This window comes from Phyllostomus hastatus, unplaced genomic scaffold, assembly GCF_019186645.2.
Source record: "Phyllostomus hastatus isolate PE091 unplaced genomic scaffold, TTU_PhHast_1.1 phas_scaffold_501, whole genome shotgun sequence".
Lineage (NCBI taxonomy): Eukaryota > Metazoa > Chordata > Mammalia > Chiroptera > Phyllostomidae > Phyllostomus > Phyllostomus hastatus.
The window spans coordinates 8250600-8271784 of NW_025334033.1; the positions used below are offsets into that span (position 1 = coordinate 8250600).

The 21185-nt window shown below is 40.5% G+C and overlaps 1 protein-coding gene across 1 annotated transcript in view; it reads left to right on the forward strand.

Annotated features, from left to right (window-relative positions):
* The window catches only part of EIF2AK4 (eukaryotic translation initiation factor 2 alpha kinase 4), a 101934-nt gene that overhangs the window by 31971 nt on the left and 48778 nt on the right, over positions 1-21185 (forward strand). The window contains exons 8-14 of the mRNA XM_045822521.1: positions 2691-2848; positions 3989-4524; positions 11586-11692; positions 12598-12755; positions 15645-16084; positions 16806-16875; positions 19523-19606. Coding sequence (XP_045678477.1) covers positions 2691-2848; positions 3989-4524; positions 11586-11692; positions 12598-12755; positions 15645-16084; positions 16806-16875; positions 19523-19606 — 1553 coding nt within the window. The remainder of the gene's footprint in view (positions 1-2690; positions 2849-3988; positions 4525-11585; positions 11693-12597; positions 12756-15644; positions 16085-16805; positions 16876-19522; positions 19607-21185) is intronic.

A 21185-nucleotide genomic window follows, 5' to 3' on the forward strand; every position in this document is an offset into this window, starting at 1 on the left:
AAAAGGTGTGACCCCCACACTCCACCCTCCCTTTTCAACATTCACCTGATCTTGCCCCAAGTGACTTTTTTTGTTTCCCTGGATGAAAAAAGTCCTCAAAGGGAAATGTTTTGCCCAATGTGGAAGAAGTGAAACAAAAACCAGCAGAAGCACTAAAAGGCCTCAAAATTTACATGTTCAAAATCTGTTTTGAGCAGTGGAAGAAACGTTTCAATAGGTATATCGCACCGCAGGGAGAGTACTTTGAAGGTAACCAAAGTTTAAACATGTAAATAAATACACAATATTCTATAAATAAATTCCAGGTTTTGGGGGGTCCCCCTTGTATTTATTTTGTTTTTTCACAATAGGTCTAGATTTTAAAATGTCCTAATTTTCTGTGAAATGTTTTTATGAAAGATCAACTAATTAACATTTTTCAGTTCAAAGCAGTTAGAACTTTCTTTTGAATAAAGCACAATAGAGACTATAAGTGATGATCATTGTTAGCATATAATCAAATCAGAGTTCCTTTGGTAAGGTATTTTCCTTCAGCCTCATTGCAGCGTGTTCTTTTGTCTCTTTTATTATCCCCACCATGCAAAAGCAACAGGAAGAGGATGTCAATAATAAAATTATAATACCAGAAAAAAAAACACAGCAATTATGAAATACTCACCTGGTCCCAGTTGGGGAGAGAAATATTGCAAGGCATTGTACTGCATAATGCACATATGTAGTTATGCTTTATGTAAATAAGATCATACTCTATCTCATAAACATTTGATATCTGTCACCTGTGTGTGCTGCTTACATTGTGCATTGCACAGGTTGCCTCCTTTGGTTGAGAAATTTTCAGACATCAAGGTATTTTCCCCTTAGCCTAAAAACATCAGGGTGTTTATAACTAGCATAACAGATCATTTCAATTAAATTTTCTTAAATTGTCAGCATTTCTATGAAGTAAAAGCTGCTTCTCAGATAAAAAGTCTAGATGAGCTAGTTTAGCCACATTTCTCCAAAGTATTTTTTGCTGAGGCCAGTATGTCCTACATGTACAGGTTACTTCACTTTTCATTTTTTTTAGTGGAAAAGAACTATTACTGTTTCTTTGAATAATCTTTTCATTATGAAGACAATGTGGCATCATGGGAAACTATTATTTATATAATAAGAGAAAAAGACAGAACACTGTGTATCAGTGGGATTGATCACTGTGTTCTCAGCTGGGATTGGCCTTGTCCTCTGGGGGACATTGGGTGATGTTGAAGACATTTTTGATGGTTGAGACTAGGGTGGGGGTGCTATTGGCAACTCATGGGTGGAGGTCAGAGGTGCTGCTAAACACCTTGCAGTGCACAAGACAACCTCCCTCTAAAAAGGTTTATCTGGTCCAAAATGTCACTGGTGTCAAAGACGAGAAATCCTGTTATATATGCTACAATTTGGTAAAGCAGGAGGCAGAAAAGAGTAGAGGGAAGTAGAATAAGACAAACTGATGATATTGTGGATGATGTTTTCTTTCATTTCTAATTTTTTGGTAATTTTCTATTATAGTCTTTAATGAAAACATAGATTTTAATGTGTGGCACAGAGCTACAGTCAGTAATATCATAGTAACTCTGCACAGTGGTGGATGGTCACTAGGCTCGTCACGGTGAACACATTGCAGGGTACACAGATGTCTTCATCACTATGCTGTGTGCCCAGAACTAATGTCATATGCCAACTATAGTTTAATTAAGAATGTTTTTTTTTAAAGGTCAAGAGGGGTTTTTTTTTTAGATTTTATTTATTTATTTTTAGAGAGGGGAGGGAGGGAAAGAGGGAAGGAGAGAGAGGGAGAGGGAGAGACAGAGAGACAGAGAGACAGAGAGACAGAGAAACAGAAACAATCAATGTACCGGTTGTTGGGGGCCGTGGCCTGCAACCTAGGCATGTGCCCTGACTGGGAATCAAACCTGTGACACTTTGGTTCGCAGCCCTCATTCAATCCACTGAGCTACACCAGCCAGGTAAGAATTTAAAAAAAAAAAATACAGATTTTTATAAGAAAATCTTTGGTGTTACAGAAATTTAGCTCTCCAGGTGTTATACAAGTGAAAGCCATATGTCTATTACTAAATAAATGTATGTCTCTTTCTAGATTCAAAGTTAAACTATCATTTCTGGTTCCTTCCCTAGAAACTGTTAACCAGTTTTGTATTTACTGAATATATTCAGATTTTGTGTTTAGGAAATCACTGATGTTTTCAAATTTCTGGGTTACTAAGACCTGTTTACACTGTGCAATCTCATGTACGTTGATGGAGCAAGCTGGGTGGAACGTCCTCTTTCCACATTCCTCCTGTCACATTAGCTAGTGTTCAGCTGGGTAAGGGCACACTACCTCACCGAAGGGCCACCATCAGAGGTGACCTGGCTATGAGAGTAACACTATGAATCCTGGCTCCTAGTAGAAAGCATTCGTCAGATACTAAGATCTCACTATTGATTATTGTCCCTTTGTAGTAATTAATATTTGGGGGCTTAGAGTATATTGTTAAATATTAAAACTTAGTTACAAAAGAGCATACGTTATATGAGGTCCTATTTTTTGTAAATAGCACATGGCACCCAATGGTGAATGAATGTGTGTGTGTATCCTCTTTCTTAAATCTGCACAGAAAATGTACCAGTGAGAGTTAATTATATTTTCTTTTAATGTACAGCCTATGACGAACAGCTTGGAAAACTAGTTTACAATGCTTTGGAAACAGCCAGTGGCAGCTTTGTCTTGTTGTATGAGTGGGTCCTTCAGTGGCAGAAAAAAATTGGTCCTTTCCTTACCAGTCAAGAAAAAGAGAAGATTGATAAGTGCAAAAAGCAGGTAGGCATCCAAGAGGGCTCACAGAGCCCTCCCAAGCTTTAGGAGATGACAAACAAACTGCTCTGATGTTTTGATTTGATTGGCTAGTAAAGATGATCAGAACCGTGTGCGGTCTATTTAACCTCAGGGATGGTGGGGGACCAGCGCCTTCCTTACCAGTTTCCTCAGCTTCTTGCTGCTCTTTCAGAGCTTGCACAGTGTGGTCCAGACTTTTGCAGCTGCTTTTTTAACCTCCTTTCTCGGCCTCTGTGATGGCGTTAATAGCCATCTCTCCAACTGGGAGTAAATAGTATGTCATAATCATGGCTTTTGTAACCTTTAGAAATATTGCTTAAAAACTGAATTCCAGGAGAGTGGAGAGTTTTAGAGTTAATTTATAATACTGAGTTTAAGGAGAATATTTACTTGTTACATAATAAAAAATTTTAAAAATAGGTAGGTAGGTAAAACTTTGTGTTTAGATTGTACATGTATTTCTGATAGAAGAGACACTGGAAGTAAATATACTGAAATTGTAACACTTGTCTTTGGGTGGTGACCACATAGATAATTTGTTGTTTCTTTCTTTTGTGAGTTTTTTTTTTCTTTTGTATTAGTACTTACTAAAATTTTGATAGTGAATCTTTATAATCAGAAAGAGTTATTTTAAAATTAATATTTCTTTTTTTCTGGTGGCCTCATTGCAAAATAAATGTTAAAAGCTCTTCACTAATTTTATTGTATTTGTGATTTATTTTTTAATTTTTATTTATTGATTTGAGAGAAAGAGAAAGCCATTAGTTTGTTGTTCCACTTACTCATGCACTCACTGGTTGACTCTTGTTTGCGCCCTGGCTGGACATGGAGCCCGCAACCTTGGCGGATCAGGACAACGCTCTGAACAACTGAGCTGCCCAGCCAAGGCTAATTTTATAGTATTTGCACACTAGGTTTTGAGTTCAGAGAAGATGAGAATTAACTAAATTTTTCCCGTCTTTATGAACTACAAGGTTTACCAAATGGTTTAGGGGAGGGGTCAGTTTAGGGTATATTCCTCCTCTTATCCTTTAAAAGTACATTTTCTATTAAATATTTCACTTTTTGAAGTGCAACACCAGTTAATGCTGATCAACCCAATATTACCATTTTTTTCCTTATCAGATTCAAGGTGCAGAAACAGAATTCAACTCACTGGTAAAACTGAGCCATCCCAATATAGTACGCTACTTTGCAATGAATCTCAAAGAGCAAGACAACTCCATCGTGGTGCACATTTTGGTGGAGCACTTTAATGGGGTCTCCCTTGCTGCACACCTGAGCCACTCGGGCCCCATCCCTGTGCATCAGCTTCGCAGGTATGCCGCTCAGCTCTTGTCAGGCCTCGACTATTTGCACAGCAATTCTGTGGTACACAAGGTTCTCAGTACATCGAATGTCTTGGTGGACACAGAGGGCACAGTCAAGATTACGGACTACAGCATTTCTAAGCGCCTAGCAGACATTTGCAAGGAGGATGTGTTTGAACAAACCCGAGTTCGCTTTAGTGACAGTGCCCTGCCTTATAAAACAGGGAAGAAAGGGGATGTTTGGCATCTTGGCCTTTTGCTGCTCTCCCTCAGCCAAGGACAAGAATGTGGAGAGTACCCTGTGACCATCCCTAATGACTTACCTGCTGACTTTCAAGACTTTCTAAAGAAGTGAGTATCACTGAGAATTTATTAATTGCACTTTACTTTTGTACTTTTATTGTATTTTGATGCTAAACATCCTTTTTTTAAGATTTTATTTATTTATTTTGAGAGAGGGAGGAAGGGGAGGAGAAAGAGAGGGAGAAAAACAACAAACATTGTGTGGTTGCCTCTCCTGTGCCCCCTACTGAGGACCTAGCTCACAACCCAGGCATGTGCCCAGACTTGGAATCGAACCAGTGACCCTTTGGTTTACAGGCTGGCACTCAATCCACTGACCCACACTAGCCAGGGCTAAACATCTTCATATGTATAAGCTAAAGAGTGAGGAACAAGATTAGAATTAATTCTTTGTTCTCCCAATCCCTTCCCAGACACATATGTTCTCTTTTCTTCCTTGTGTTTATTGTTCCCTTAACTCCCACATTCTCCTAAATTCACTTGGGCTCAATAATAGATTTTCAGACTGCATTTTGGGGACTGTCTGTATGCTGTAGGGAGGAAGTGAATAGGGATGGCTTCGTGGGAAATGCCCCAGGTATTCCAAATGGAAGAGCCTCTCTGTCTGCCTTTGATTCTGGTTCCTAATGGGTCAAAGGCAAGGCCTCATGTTTAGAAAACAGCTGTGGGAGAGTAATTCTGCCTGTTCTTCTTAACCATTCTTCTTCATTAGCAATATCTTGTTCAGTCAAGCCCTAGAATACAAATGCTTCCTTTCTCTAGCCAGACGGTTTCCGACACCTGTGAATTACAGGTACACATTTGACCACAGAGCCAAGTTTTATCTACTTTGAGAGAATCCTTGCTGAGAAGTTTTCCTCTGACTTACAGTCTTTGTGAGGTCCTTCCATTCAGTGTTGTCTAGGTTAGCCCTTCCTCTGTTCTCAGTCCAAGTCACACCTAGGTACTCTGTTTCTGGATTAAATGGGAAGTAAGATCCCTTAAGTTGGGTTTTTCTAGATACTCTTCTAGTCCAACTTTCCAGCAAGTTAACCTGCACTGGTTTTGTTCCTTTCTAACAATCTCTCTTACTTCTCTCCTTATTTCTTTTTCCCAACCATTCATTTTAATTCATTTCACTTACCACCTACATTTCTTTCCTTTTACTCTTCACATTTCTTTTCCTATTTCCATCTATCCCAACTGCCATTTGACCTAATCCATGCTGTTATTTCCTGTCACCCATTATTTTACCCATTATAAAGTGAAAATAGCTGCACTTCCCTTTAAATAAGATAGTTTCTGTGTAGTGCAAAATAGAAGTGGTTGTGATGTACGTACAGTTGTGGAAAGGGGCCAGCTTTGATTCTTATGCTGTATTTTCTCCTTAAAGTATATAAACAGCTGAAGATTGCTAAAGAAATCTTTTATGACTTCTATTAAATGCACTAAAACTTTAAAAATATTTATTTAAATGTACCCTGATGATGCAGTTGGCCAAAATTACATCAAAAGAATTGTGGTAATAGAATCACTGACAGAAAGACTCATTTCACTCTTCAAAATGGCAGCTTTAGCTGTCTGTCTTTCTTCATTAGTCAAGAATAATTTAGTGAAGGTTAGCAATAACATCATGTATTTCTAAAAACAACACTGGGAAGTTTAAGTAGAACACACTTTTTACATTAAATGGCAAAAGGACAGACTCAGTAGCTAACTTTCCTAGTTCTTTTCTTAGAGAATAGCTCTACGCACTGTCAGTTTTGAACTTGAGCTCTACACTATTTCTTATTCAGTTAACATGATTGTCCTTTAGAATGTTTTGTACATTTCTCTCTCTTCCTAGAGTGGTTTGATAGACTGCTCAGTTAAGGACAGCACAGTACTTTTTTTTTTTTTTTACCACATTTGCTCTCCAGCCCCCTGTTAACAACAAAAACAACAAAAATTCACAACTCAAGAATATCAACATTTCATTTGTAGTTATATTTTTGCTTATTGGTGAACATCCTTGGGAGAAGAGTTTTGTGTCAGATCAGTCTCTGTGGTAATGTAACCGGAAAAGACACCGGTGTTCGGGCTGCCTGTCACTACCAAATCCAATAAGCAATGACTGTGATTGAATCTTTTGTAGGTGCTTTATTCAGATGGCCGGCGATCCCAGAAGATGGCGGGTTCATACCCTAACAAACCATATTGCTCTTTCTTTCCCAGCCAGATCTTTTATAAGGGGGTTGGGGGAGGGCAAACAAGGTGTCAGCGAAAGCCTTTGAAATTCAACAGTTGCCTCCAAGGGGAAAGGGTAGTGGCTTGCTTCTTCCTGGTACAGACTGTCTCCAAGAGGTCATCTGCTTATTCTCAGGCTCCAGGATAGACCTTATCTGTAGTTACTGAAACAAAAACTTAACATACACATTACTTGCTAGATTTATGACTATTTACCTTAAGCTAAAGTTTCCCAAGTCTTAAGCCCCTATCAGTAGGAAAGAGCCCAGGCTGTGGAAGCAGATGGCTGGGTTCACATCCCACCTCTGCCCCTTGTGGTCTGAGTGACTTAAACGCCCCACCCTACCCTGCCTTCCTCCCTGTAAAATGAGGATAATAGGAAGATTAAATGAACTCACACCTGCAAAGTGCTTCCAGCAGTACCTAGGCCTGGAAGCGGTGCTGAGTCCAGTTTTATCTCCATTCTCAGTAGTGCGAACTATGGACCTAAAGTATCTTTCCAGGCATTTCCTCCCTTTTGATTCAAAGCTTGACCAAGCATTTGCCTCCGCCACTTACGGCTCCTATGAAGCCAAAATTAGTGGCTCAGAGAATTCCATCTTTTTAGCTGAGATCTCAGTGTCTCTAAAAATCAAAGATACAATTATTTCTAGGTAGGCTTTATAATTTTCTTCATTCAGATTTATTGTGATGTCAAACACATTACTATGATAGCTGAATTAGAATTGATAAGGTACTTCAGAAACCCAACAAGGCATGTATAGAGCTGTTCACTGCAGCATTTTTGTACCCATGAAAAATTGGAAATAGTTAAATGTCCAGCAATAAGAGAATGTGTAAATAAGTTCTGGTAAATTCAAAAAGATTTCTAAGTACTGGCTTAGAGAGATCTCTAAGACACATAGTGTGATGTGATTTGTAATGAGAACTATATATTAGGTCTTTGTTTCTGTTTCTGGCTTAGAGCTCCTAAACCCTTAGAATTTAAGTGCGGACAGCAGCAAAGGTGTCTCTTGTTATGTTAATAGCATGGCTTTTGGCAACACCTACTAAGACTAGGCACTGGTTGCTAGGAGAACCAACCAACCACATTATTGGAGGGTTGGAACTTTCAGCTCCACCCACCCCCATCCACCTCCCTGACCTCTGGGAAGGGGTGAGGGGCTGGAGGTTGAGTCCATCACCAGTGGGCAGTTATTTAATCAGTCAGGCCTCTGTAGCGAGCCCTCCACAAAAACCCAGAGGGCTGGACTTCAGAGAACACGTGGAGGTGCTGGAAAAGTGAGAGTGTGGTGTCTGCAGAGGGCGTGGAAGTTCCTCGCCCTTCTGATGTACCCGACCCTGTGCATCTCTTCCATTTGGCTGTTCCTGAGTTATGTCTTCTTGTAATAAACCAGTAGTGTAGTAAGTGAAATGTTTGAGTTCTATAGGCCTCTTTAGCAAATTAAGCAAACCCAGTTAGGTCATTGGAACCTCTGATCTATAGCCGAAAGGTCAGAAGCTCAGGTGACAACGTGGGCTTGTAGTTGACATCTAAAGTACAGTTTGGGGACACAGTCTTATAAGACTGAGCCCTTCATTGCCAGTGAAAATCAGGCTCTTCCTTCCATGGGATCTCGAGAAAAGCATTTCACGGACCCGTGCATGGAGATTGTGGTGTGACAAGGTTTATTCGGGTGGAAAGCGGCCCTGTGACCCATCTCCATCTCTTGCCATGGAAAAAGTCCAGCCGTGTCCGCAGCAAGGCCAAAACAAAGGCCAGTGTCCAGAGTGTCTGGTTCATATTAAAGCTTAGTCCTTTGGAGCCCACGTGGTCTGCTGCGGGCCCCCTGGCTGCTGGACCCACACGGTTATGTGTGCTCTGGGCGAGAGAGAGGTTGCGAGAAAGAACGGGGCCTGTAGGGGTCACCTAGAGACAGAGAACACTTCTTTGTTCCCCTGGGATTATATACCTTGGGCTTGGGAAAGACCAGAAGCTTTTTCAAAATAACCCATCAACTTCCCAAGTTTTCAAGGACTTCTAACTGACAGGCCTGTTACAGTCAAGCACCCCACTCTCTATCTTCCAACAGTCTGGTACCAGAGGGTGGCCAGTGCGCCTGGGGAGATTTCCGGTGCTCCTGGGATAACTCTAACTCTCCTCTCAAAGCAGTCCCCTGCAGGGTGTGAGTGAGTCTGTGATGGCTATAGTTTCCTGGCTAAGCAAGCAGCTTATGCTCCCCAGTTTATTAAGCTCAATATCTAATTCTCTTTGCTCTCTTTCTTATTTATTTTTTTTGGCTTTTAAAAAATATTATTTTTCATCACCATTTATCCTCCCTATACCCTTTCCCACTCCCACCCCTCACCCCTGCAATTTCTCTCTTTCTTATTAATGACTAGTTAACTACCTATGGTAACACTTTAACCTGTGGGATCTGATCCTCTCTCCAGGTAAATAGTGTCAGAGTTGAATATAGGACACCCAGCTAGTGTTGGAGAATTACTTGTTGGTGAGGACACCCCCCCACCACTACTACCTCCACAGTGGAATTGGGTGCAGAATATTTTAGGTGGTCAAAAGATAAAAGCAAATTGAAGAACTATATGTATATAGGATGATGTCATTTAAAAAAATCAAAATCCACAAAACACTATATTTTGTTTGGATAGTTATCAAAGACTTTATCATTATCAGTAATGTTTTCATAGTATTTGCAAGGAGAAGATATTCATGTTTTGCTGACAAAATTAAAAATTAATTTTAAATTTAGGGGAAAATATAGTATCTTACCCAAATGCTTTATCACCATCTTTTTTTCACTTTCAGTCTATTAAATAGGAATGCTTCGAGCCCTGGCTGGCGTAGCTCAGTGGATTGAGTGTGGGCTGGGAACCAAAGTGTCCCAGGTTCGATTCCCAGCCAGGGTACATTCTTGGGTTGCAGGCCATAACCCCCAGCAACCGCACATTGATGTCTCTCCCTCCCTCCCTCTCTCTCTCTCTCTCTCTCCCTCCCTCCCTTCTCTCCCTAAAAATAAATAAAAATCTTTTTAAAAAAATAGGAATGCTTTACTTTTTAGTGCTATGATATAAAAAATAAAATATTACCATTTATGATAGTTGCTGTCACCACTTTATATAGACATAAATTTTAAGTCCAGAATTTAGAATGATAGTTGATTCTTTTAAATGCATTATTTATAATTAGGGTCAAGTGCTACCAAGTGGTGCTACTTGGGTCATTTGTGACAAAAGCCAAGCAGCTGAGATTGGTTAGAGCAGTGGTTCTCAGACTTCATCTGCATCGAAACCACCCAGAGAGCGCGTTGACACACAGATTGCTGCCCAGACTCCCAGCGCTGCTGATCTGCTAGGACTGCCTTAGAGTAGAACTTGTAGTTCTAACCAATTTCCAGGTGATGCTGACACTGATGCTGCTATTCAGCGACCCCAGTTTGAGAACCCCAAGGTTAAAGGTGTGGCTTGTTTTCATTCATCAAGAAACGGAAATAAACAGTAAGTTAATAAGTTCAAGGAATGAGAATTAAAAGAAAGTATGTGATAAAGAGTGGGACTTTTACAAAGTAGTTCTTAAACAGCTTCATACCATGGTGAACAGGCTTTAGGTAAAGTTTACCACATTGGGCCCCAGCCCGACATCAGCTGTCCAGTTTGCTTATCCTTCAGAAAACTGTGTGACTAGGGCCTGGAAAGGCTTGGTTCAGCATGACAAGTCATTGAACTACCAATGGGAGTGAAAATTCATGGTGTACTTATGCTGTCTTGGGTGGTTTAAAACTTGCTCTATGAGGGTAAGTCTTTTTGCCTCTGGAGACTAGAGTAGGGCCCCCTTATTCAAGGGGGATACATTCCAAGACCCCCAAGGAGGCCTGAAACCACAGACAGTACCAAACAAATCCTATGTATACTGTTTTTTCCTATACATACATACTCATGGTAGTTCAATGTATAAATTAGGAGCAGTAAGAGATTAGCAACAATAATTATTAATAACATAGAACAGTTATAACAATATACTGTAATAAAAGTTACGTGAATGAGGTCTTTCTCTCAAAATATCTCATTGTACTGTACTCACCCTTCTTGTCATCATGTGACGTGACAGTTACAGTGCCTACGTGATCAGGTGAAGCGAGGTGAGTGATGTTGGCATAGTGACGCAACAGTAGGCTTCTGTTGTGTTTGGAGGCCACAAGGAAAGAAAATAAGTGTTACTTGAACATAAGCACCATCGGTGTGATAAACAAGATGGATACGAAGTGGCTGACAGGCAGGTGGTGTGTGTGCTGGTCAAAGGGCTGATCCACCGAGCAGAATGCTGAGACATTTTATCATGTTGTTCAGAATGGTGTGCACTTTAAAACTTAAAGTTGTTTATTTCCAGAATTCTTCATTTAATGCTTTCAGACCACAGTTGACCGTGGGTAACTGAAATTGTGGAAAGTAAAATTGTGGATAAGGAGGGGGGCTACTATATTTTTTGTTTTAATTCCCCACTTACACCAGGCCTGGTGCTCAACATGTAAATCCTGCAAGAAAGTTTATTTACTTTTAAAATTTTTTTGTTGATTGATTTAGAGAGAGGGGGAAGGAAGAAGGAAACATCAATTGTTGTTCCACTTATTTATGCATTTATTGGTTGATTCTTGTATGTACCCTGACTAGGGATTGAAGCCACAACCTTTGACATATCAGGAGACACTGTAACCAACTGAGCTACCTGGCCAGGGCCCTGCAGGAAAGTGTATTCATTTAAATTTGCTTCTGAGTACAATTTGGTCCATAAGTAACATGAATTCTCTAATGCATATTTTTTAAAAAATAAACCCATAGTCAAATGCCTTGGATTAACTACCTTAGCATTTATGTGTCGCTGAGATTCTTTCTTTCCTCTCACTGAGGTGTGTGTGCCTGGATGACAAGGAAAGATGGAGTCCTCAGCAGCTGTTGCAACATAGCTTTATAAATCCTCAGCCAAAAATGCCTTTACTGGAACCAAGTCCTGAAGGTGAGTCTTCTACCTTTCTTTCATGATACCCTGCTGGAGATAAATTATTTTGAAAGTACATATAAACTTAAAACTGGAAGGGACTACATGAATCACTTGATTTTACCTGTTTTATGCTGAGCTGTGCACAAATCCATTCATTTAATGTGTCCTGCGTGCCTGGAACTTTTTTCACCATCCTGGCTTTTCCAGCCTCTGCTGATGGAGTATTCACTGGTGTAGCCTCTCTCAGTGTTCATTTACCCTTCTTGTCCTGTCGCCCTTACTACCAGGTAACCGGGTTTCCCTGCTGCTACTTCAGTAGCATCTTGAGGGACATCAGTAGAGATTGGGATGGACCAGAAGACCCGGGTTTGGGTTCTGGCTCTGTTGTCCAGTCATTTCCTTCTCTCTGTCTCAGTTACCTATACCTGTAAACTTGGGCTAATTATATATTTCTTCCTCCATCAAAGAGGACAAGGTGAGAAAAGTATTAAAAGGTCCGCCAGGTAAGAAGTAGACTTTTTCAAACTACTGTTTGGGGCTCCTTCTAGCACTTGAATTGTTGTTGGATATTGCAGCTCTTCCTGTATTTTAATGCCTCATTTGCCTCTTGCCTTTTTTAAAAAATATATATTTTATCGATTATGCTATTACAGTTGTCCCAGTTTTTCCCCCTTTGCCCCCCTCCACCTGGTACCCCAGTTCCCTCCAGCAGTCCCTTTCCTTAGTTCATGTCCATGGGTCATGCATATCATTCTTTGGCTACTCCGTTTCATACACTGTTCTTAACATTCCCCTGTCTGTTTTGTACCTACTGATTTGTACTTCTTAATCCGTACACCTTTTCCCCCATTCCCTCCTAGTTGTGCAAGGAGGCAAATTGTGTCTTGACCAGAAGTCTCTTGCCTTTTGTTTTATCTCAGACTCTGCAGGACAAGATTACGCTGAGACTGTTATTCCTCGAAACCAGCTGCCCAGTGCTGCATTCTTCAGTGAGACACAGAGACAGTTTTCCCGCTATTTCATTGAGTTTGAAGAATTACAACTTCTTGGCAAAGGAGCTTTTGGAGCTGTCATCAAGGTGTGATACAGAGTTGTCCCCAGTACCTTTTAGAGCTTCTACTCTGTTTCATTTCTGCAGATGTGTGGACTTCTATTTTTAGAGCAGGGAGAGAGGTGAATTTGATGATTTGAAACTATGATCATCTTGACCTTCATGGAATTAAAGGCTTTATTTCAAGTTATACTAAGCACATTAAGAACACATCATTCTTGCCCTGGCTGGCATAGCTCAGTGGATTGAGCCCGGGCTGCAAACCAAAGCATCGCAGGTTCGATTCCCAGTCAGGACACATGCCTGGGTTGCAGGCCATGGCCCCCAGCAACCGCACATTGATGTTCCTCTCTCTCTCTTTCTCCCTCCCTTCCCTCTCTAAAAATAAATAAATAAATAATAAAATCTTTTTTAAAAATAAAGTAAAAAAAAAACAACACATCATTCTTCTTCCCATGGTTGATGCAGTGCACTAATGTGAAAACCACATATTGTGACAGCCCAGGTGGAGTTGAGGCCTTTACATGAAGAACATTTTTGTGTGCTTTTGTGCAGAAAGAAAATTTTTCTCTTTTTTTTTTCCATTTCCTCAGAGTTGCTGTAGATAAAAGGGATGCAAGGTTAGAACTAAAATACAATTCCAACTGCGAAATGGCCCCACATGGTCTTGGTAGTTTTTATTTTCCAGCTCTTATTGAGGGAGAAATTAGTGACACATTAAGGTATGCTGTCTTTCCTTCTTCATGCCAGACTGTTTGGGTGACTTCTATTATTATCTGCCCCTTGATAAAGTATTTTCAGCTCTTTCTATATAACTTAAGTATTTTGCTCAAATTTAGGAGACCCAGATTAATATCATAGTATTAAATTCATATAGATATATGTTATCCACACTTAAGGAAGAGTCCACCATCAGTAGGGCTTATGTTTATTTAGTGTTATAAGGAAGCATTACTAGTGTTACTGTGGAAGGTCTTTTACACCAAAAAAAGAATTGAATTAGATTTTCTGTGGTAACCAAGGACAGAAAGACCATCTTAAGCAAATTTTCCAAAAGGGTGTTTCAGTGTAGGAAATTTTCAACTTGAACTTTTCATTCTTGAACTTGTAGATGTTACATTTAGGAAATTAAATAGATACACTGGAGACAGATATTCTGATCAGGTCATCACAGTTATCTTCAAGAGAAGTGAATGATTAAAGCATGTAGTATCCTTCTAGCTCAAACTATATTTTGATGAAATCCTTTAACTTTTTTATATTTTAGATTCTTGGATGCAAAACATGAAACTTCATTCCTCATAAGTACTTAAAAATTATTTGTAAGCTCTCATAACAAAAACATAAGCCCCTAATTTTTTTTCCCTGTAGTTTCTCCCTATGAGAACCCATAGCCCATATGCCCCATTTCTGTTTGCAAGTTAGGGCAGGGCAGTCCGCTCAGTGGTCTGGCATTTTGTTGGCATTTAGACCCATTACCGTTGATGCACTTTCCATTCAAATAAGTGAGTTCCTAGGAGTTTTCTTACAGCAAGCTCCATTCCCTAGTCATTGATTCATAATATATGATGTGTACAGAGATAGGAGGTTGAAAGACAATGCTAAGATTTCCCGCTATGCTCTGTGCTGTTCCTGTGACAGGAAAAGGACAGAGGGCTATGGTTTCTAGAGCACTTTCCTTCTTTCAGGCTGTGTGGCAGGTGGCCTACACACATCTTTTAATCTTGTGACATTCTTATGAGTAGATATTAGTTCCATTTTCCAGATTAGGGAACTGAGGCTCAGAACAGTTATGTAACTTGCTCAAGATAACTTATATCCACTAAAAGATGAAAGCATGTTTATTTTACTTGAAAGCATGTGTTCTTGCAACTGTTCCCACAAAAACAAAAAGAGGTCATCTGAAACTCAATTTTATAGTATTGCTTTCTCATTCTGAGTAGTTTTCCAGTCATCTAATTGTAACTTAGGAGCCAAACACAAGAATGATGTGCTCTTTTGTCTTGTGTAATCAACTAGTTTCTCCCTCTGCCCATGGCCAAATTGTTGCTTTTCATTACCTCAACTGGCCTGCAGGGTTAGATCTAGAATATTCTAGTGAATGGAATTTTATAAAAGGTCCTCTTTTTTTTACTTGTATTTCTCTTATATTTGTATTTTACTGTGTTCCTAATGATATTGTTCTAGTTTCAGTACGTATCAGTGGTAAGTCTTCAGTCTTTATAACAGAGTCAGTGGGCTGCCACAAATGTGTTGATATTTTACCAGCTGCTGTCACTTCCTGAGCACCTCCCTCTGCGCAGCCTTGTTGCAGGTGCTTTGTTCCCCTAGTCTTGTTTAACCTTTACAGTGCCCCTCTGAGGTTAAGGGAAGTGGTGTAGACAGCATTTTGTAGGTGAGAAAATTAAGTTTCAAGGAAATTTAGCGTAAGTTCACACAGCTTTGTAAGTTGAGAATTAGAGTTTTCATTTAGGTCTGTTGAAATTTTGGAGTTTAGTTTGTGTTTAGTGACTTTAAATGTAAAAAAAATAGAGAAACTAAAATCTAATGAAACCTTACACTAACTTCACAAAATAATTTTTTAAAACAAAGTTAAGAAAACAACAGGGTTTACTTAGAAATTTAGATATCAGATGTGATACTGGAAACCCCAGGATGTAATTGTCAACAAAGTTAATGGTTAAAATGGAGATTGTTTTTCCCAGGGGCTCTTAGCAAGTTAAATACATCTAGTTTGGGGTGAGATATTTTCTAAGTTTTTGGCCGTCAAGACTTTTTTCAGCTTAAGAGTCCCACACTGTATCTGTTGGTTTTCACCGAGAATTCCAGGTTCTCCCTGGAGGCGCTGTGGATGCCAGTCTGCAGATGGTTCTGAGCTACTGGCAGTACTAGGGCCCCTCCCCTTCCACACTGCAGGTGCAGAACAAGCTGGACGGCTGCTGCTACGCAGTGAAGCGCATCCCCATCAACCCCGCCAGCAAGCACTTCCGCAGGATCAAGGGCGAGGTGACGCTGCTGTCCCGCCTACACCATGAGAACATCGTGCGCTACTACAATGCCTGGATTGAGAGACACGAGCGGCCGGCAGGCCCAGGCACTTTGCCCAACAACACGGGGCCCCAGGCCCGGGATGGCCGAGCTGTGCCCGGGCTGCAGGTGGGCGATGGTGACACGGACGCCCCCAACAGCGTGGAGGCCGCAGCGCCACCGCCCATCCTCACCAGCTCAGTGGAGTGGAGCACATCGGGCGAGCGCTCAGCCAGCGCCCGCTTCCCCGCCACAGGCCAGGGCTCTAGCAGCGACGAGGACGATGATGAGGAGGATGAGCATGGCGGTGTCTTCTCGCAGTCGTTCCTGTAAGAGCACAGCGCTCAACAGCGTGCTGCCTGGGCCTGCCCCCAAATTAATCACCCCTGAGCCCACCCCAGGGAAGAGGGGATTCAGTAGAAATCCAGTCCAGTGTACCACATTAAAAAACAAAATATCACACCCACTTTTATAGAGTAACCAAATGCATCCCAACAAGTTTCCCCCCATTGCTGTAGTTCCAAAATCCAAGCCCCCAGAGAAAGGAAAAATAGAAATTTCTTCCAATACCTCATCTTAATACATTTAATGGAATTCTTTAAAGGTCATTTTTTTTAGATGAGGGCTTCCAGCTCTGGAATACTGAATAACTAGTTTGGCATCTTGGTAACAGAGCCAACCACAGCCCCAGGAAAGGTTACCACACCAATGATTACGATCTTAAACTATAGTTATCTCAGAATCCACCCCAGTCATTTAATTTCATGACTTTATTTCATTGTATCCAGTTGGATACAGTTTATCATAATTCTTATCTATTAACTTTTTTCAGAAAATTTATTCAGGCCAATTTTTATTTGAATCAAGTGTTCTGTATTTCCTGTATTGAGGAAACACGAATCAGCATTGAATTGTGGACAGAGTCGTGCCTGCAGGGTCACGGCACCATGTCTCTAGCCTCTTTGCTTTCTTGTCATTAACCAGTGTTGATTTTCAAAATTATGAAAGGAATTTTGGTTTCTTTTATATTTTTCTACTTCTCTTTTTAAGACCTGCTTCAGATTCTGAAAGTGATATCATCTTTGACAATGAAGATGAGAACAGTAAAAGCCAGAATCAGGTAAAATGTATAAATAGAAATTACACCACATTTTATTCATCGTGGGGCGGGTAGGTAAGAACAGTAATGTTTGATGTTATAAACTGCAGGTAAAATATTAACACCTTAACCTGATATGCAACTATAGAAAACTTCCACTTAAAAATATTATTTAAAATATATGCTATTCACATGTTTATTTATAGGACTTAATTTATCCATCTAATAAAGCGTGCCTACTTACCCTGACCAGCATGGTTCAATTGGTTGGGCATTGTACCCCAAAGTGAGGAACCGCCAGTTTGATTCCCAGTTGGGGCACCTGCCTGGGCTATAGTTTTGTCCCCGAGGCATGTGCTGGAGGCAGCCGATTGATGTTTCTCTTTCACACTGGTGTTTCTCTCCGTCTCCTTCTCCCTCCCATCCGTTCTCTCTAAAAATAAATTAATAAAGTCTTTAAAAGTAAAAAAAATGCTTTTCATTTATTTTCTTTCTTTTATTTAATTGATTCTAGAGGGAGGGGAAAGGAGGGAGAAAAATGCTGATGTGAGAGAGAAACATCAGTTGGCTGCCTCTTGAGCGTGCCCTAACCGGGGACAGAACCTGCAACCCAGGCATGTGCCCTGATGAGGAATTGGACTGGCACCCTTTCAGTTTGCAGGGCAATAGCCAACCAATGAAAGCCACACTGGCCAGGGTAAAATATGCCTGCTTTTAGAAAAGAGAAGTGAATTGATACCTTGTGTTTAATCTTGATTTCTTATTTTCATAATCCATCTCCTAGAACAGTGTTTTACCACTGAGCCATGATCCTGTAACAGGTTATGAAATGAGTTTCGAGGATCACAACCGGCTTTATTTTATTCTTAATGTTTTAGAGAGGAGTACGGGATACTAAAATTTATCACACTAAGGGTAAATTCTGTGGAACTTTTCTCTCATGAGTATGTGTACTTAGTGTGATATAAAATATGTTTATCTCTTCATGTGGATCGTGGTCCTAAAAGTTTGAAAAACACTACTCTAGTCCTTGAACTCCACTCAGTTCTGTTCTTCCCTCTGCCCAGGCCAGCAGAGCCCCCTGAGGCTGGTGCATGGATGGAGTCCAGAGTGAAGCTTTGTAACCATGGGGCTGTCAGTTGTTGATGCAGAGAAGCATTCTGCATCTGGGGGATGAATGCGATGTTTATTGTCAGAAATAAAAATATAGTCATTAATAATTATAAAGGACATTCATAGTAGATTTTTTAAAGTCTACATGTAGATTCTATTAGATAAGCAGTTAAATTGATTTGAAGGATGTTTTAATGCATTAGCCAATGTTTTTATAAGTACTTTCCTATTAAAATCACCCTTAAAAAATTAAATGAAATTAAAAACAAGCCAGATAGCATATGTTAGATATCAAATGAGAGATAAAGAGGTAATAAAAGAACTCAACAGAGGGAGGAATATGATTTGGGACTTGAATAAAGTATGAAATAAAAATATTACTAAAATATGGTGTCAGATGGGTATGAGATTTATCGAGATAATCACTATTAAGTTATGTAATGCATAATCAGCAGGGTGTACACCTGAAACTAACATAATAATGTATGTCAACTGTAATTGAAAATACAAAATGATTAAAAATACTAATTTTTTAAAAATCACCCTTAAAATCACCCTCTTGATTTAAATTTATAAACTGTAAATATAACCAGGAAAAATCATATAAATGCTCCAAACTGCTAGAGCAAACCTTCTTTGACTTTAGCATCAGTTATGCATTTATTTATTATTAGGGCACCAAATTGACAATCCTGGTTTTGCTCCACTAAAGGCACTATCCCAGGGGCATTCTAATTAATGGGGAGTAATCCCTAGAGTATATAAATGATTCAAAAGCAGGATCTGGTTGTTTCCAGAGCAAAGTTATTTTCCTTTGACAAGGGAAAAGACATTGAAAAATGCTTCCACACACATACAAAAAATTGTACACTAGGAATGGTCAAACGCTGTTTAATGCTTTTTCTATACCTGGGTGTGGAGTGGGGCAGCATTTAAATACATCTATGAGAAAAATGATTTTTTGAAAAAAGGGACATGAGTTAGAAAATGAGTTGTAGGGGACGGACTGGCCATGCGGAAAGTAGTCAAGAGGATCAGTTGCTGTCAGTGGCAATGCTTGTCTGCCAGAGTGGGGCCTAGATGGCAGAATGTTCTTTGGTCATGTGATCCATCTAAATGGTTTTAGCCCAAGATGAATTTCTAATCTTCTGTTTCCAAAGGAAGGTGTTCCAGTAAAACTGAAGTCTTACAGTGTTAGCCCGTACATTCTGCTTTCAGTGGAAAGATATTAATGGTATGAAGGAATTGGCATGGAATCTCTGTACATTGCACACCTTTAATGCCTACCTGTTTTCTGCTTTCCCTATCAGTTTTGTACAGTGACAGACCTAGTGACCATACAGTAGATTCAGATGATAGCAAAATTGCCTTTTGAATGCTGTACACAGCTCAAGGACAGTGGCTGTGCTGTGTTCTGCCCATTGATCTTCCCTCTAAGGCAAAAATAGGAATGGCCTTGTGCTCGGTGGGGCCAGGTGCAAAAGACTTGTTATGATAATGACCTTGTTTAATGTTAGCCCCCATGTTGAGTTCTTGTGTGCTCCTCTTGGTTTAGGATGAAGACTGCAATGGAAACAGCAGTTGCCATGAAAGTGAGCCATCGGCCACCACTGAAGCTGTGCACTACCTCTACATTCAGGTGGGGCACTGGCGTGTGGCTGGGAGACCAGTAGGGGCTGGTGGGCACACTTCAGGAGACTAAAGCACAACAAGGGGCAGAACAGGACACAGTGGCACTACCAAAGATGAATTGTCCGGAGAAGATTGTAGCTGGGAGGCCCTTTCCCTCGGCCTCCCACTGCTGCTTTCCTGGACCATAGCAGGGACGGCATAGGGCTCCAGACTCAGGCTGTCGTTTGTGTTCACATCATGGATCTGCCAGCCACAGCTGTGTGAGCTCGGGCAAGGCTCTCAGCATTCTGCACCTCAGGTTCCCATCTGTAAATTAAATAATAACTATTTGAGTGACTTGTGGAGCTTAAATGAAATCATATATGTGAAGTAATTAAATCACATCTAAGTTCCATAAATACTAGACTGAAGGTAAGAAATCCACTTTATCTAACAAGTTGGATCTGAACAAGTTAGGTATGAGCCCCACACATCCTTGTGTGCAGAAGAACAACTAACATGGCTTTAGGCAAACTGGCTTGTCCTCGAACCTCTGGGGCACAAGAGCCGCAGGCAGATCAGTTGCAATGAAGCATCACTAAAGGGAAGCCTATCAGCTTTGGCCTGCTCCCACACCTGAGGGGCGGCATCCTGGACAGTGGTGAGCTCTGCCAGCAGAGGGACAGCCACAGACCAAAGAGGAAAACTTGCCTCTACCCCAAGCAAGCAGGAATGTGGCTCATTATTAGTATTTTAAGTCACATCTGCAAGTAGGCAGATCTTCTAATGTGAGATAGGTACAGTACTGTGTGGATGATAAGTTTGATAGTTTTCAGACAAGTACAATGTTTCAAGAGAGACTAGCTAGGTGGTTGCTTTCCTGGGATCAGAGCTGGTTTTTGGTATTCCTTAGCAGAAACATCTTTGAGATGCTGCTCACACACACGATAAAGCATTTCTCTCCCAAACCACTAACTACTCAGTAGGCGTCATATGCCATTACTCTCTAAACAATTAGGAGACAGAAGTAGAAGAGATGTGTCTGACGTGTGGCAGGATGGTGGCGTTGGAGTCAGAGGCCCTCGTGAGGCCTGGAGGATGAGTCAGAATTTGTAGATGGTTATTCTGATCGTGAGAGGATAGTCCTCTCATTTAAAATGAGATGTTCCTCTGCCCTGGCTGGTGCAGTTCAGTTGGTTGGAACATCATTCCATACACCAAAAGGTTGGGGGTTTGATTCCTGGGCAGGGCACATGCCTAGGTTGCAGGTTCCATCCCCATTTGGGATGTGCATGGGAAGCATCCAGTCTCTTTCCCTTCTCCTCTCTTGGACATCAATAAACGTATTTTAATTTTTTTTAATATGTTCTTTAAAAAAATAAAAATCCTCCCTCATGAGAAATCTCAACTCTGGCACTCGCTTGAAACATAGTCTACTTTCATACATTGAATGTTACATGTTGATTTAAGATTTAAATGATACTGCATTGTTTTCTGATAAATCCATACACTTAAGGGGTAAAATAGAGCCCTTTCTGGAATATTTTTGTGTTTTATTCTGGACTTGAAGGTCACTGTCATTAATTTACTATACAAATGAGAAAGGC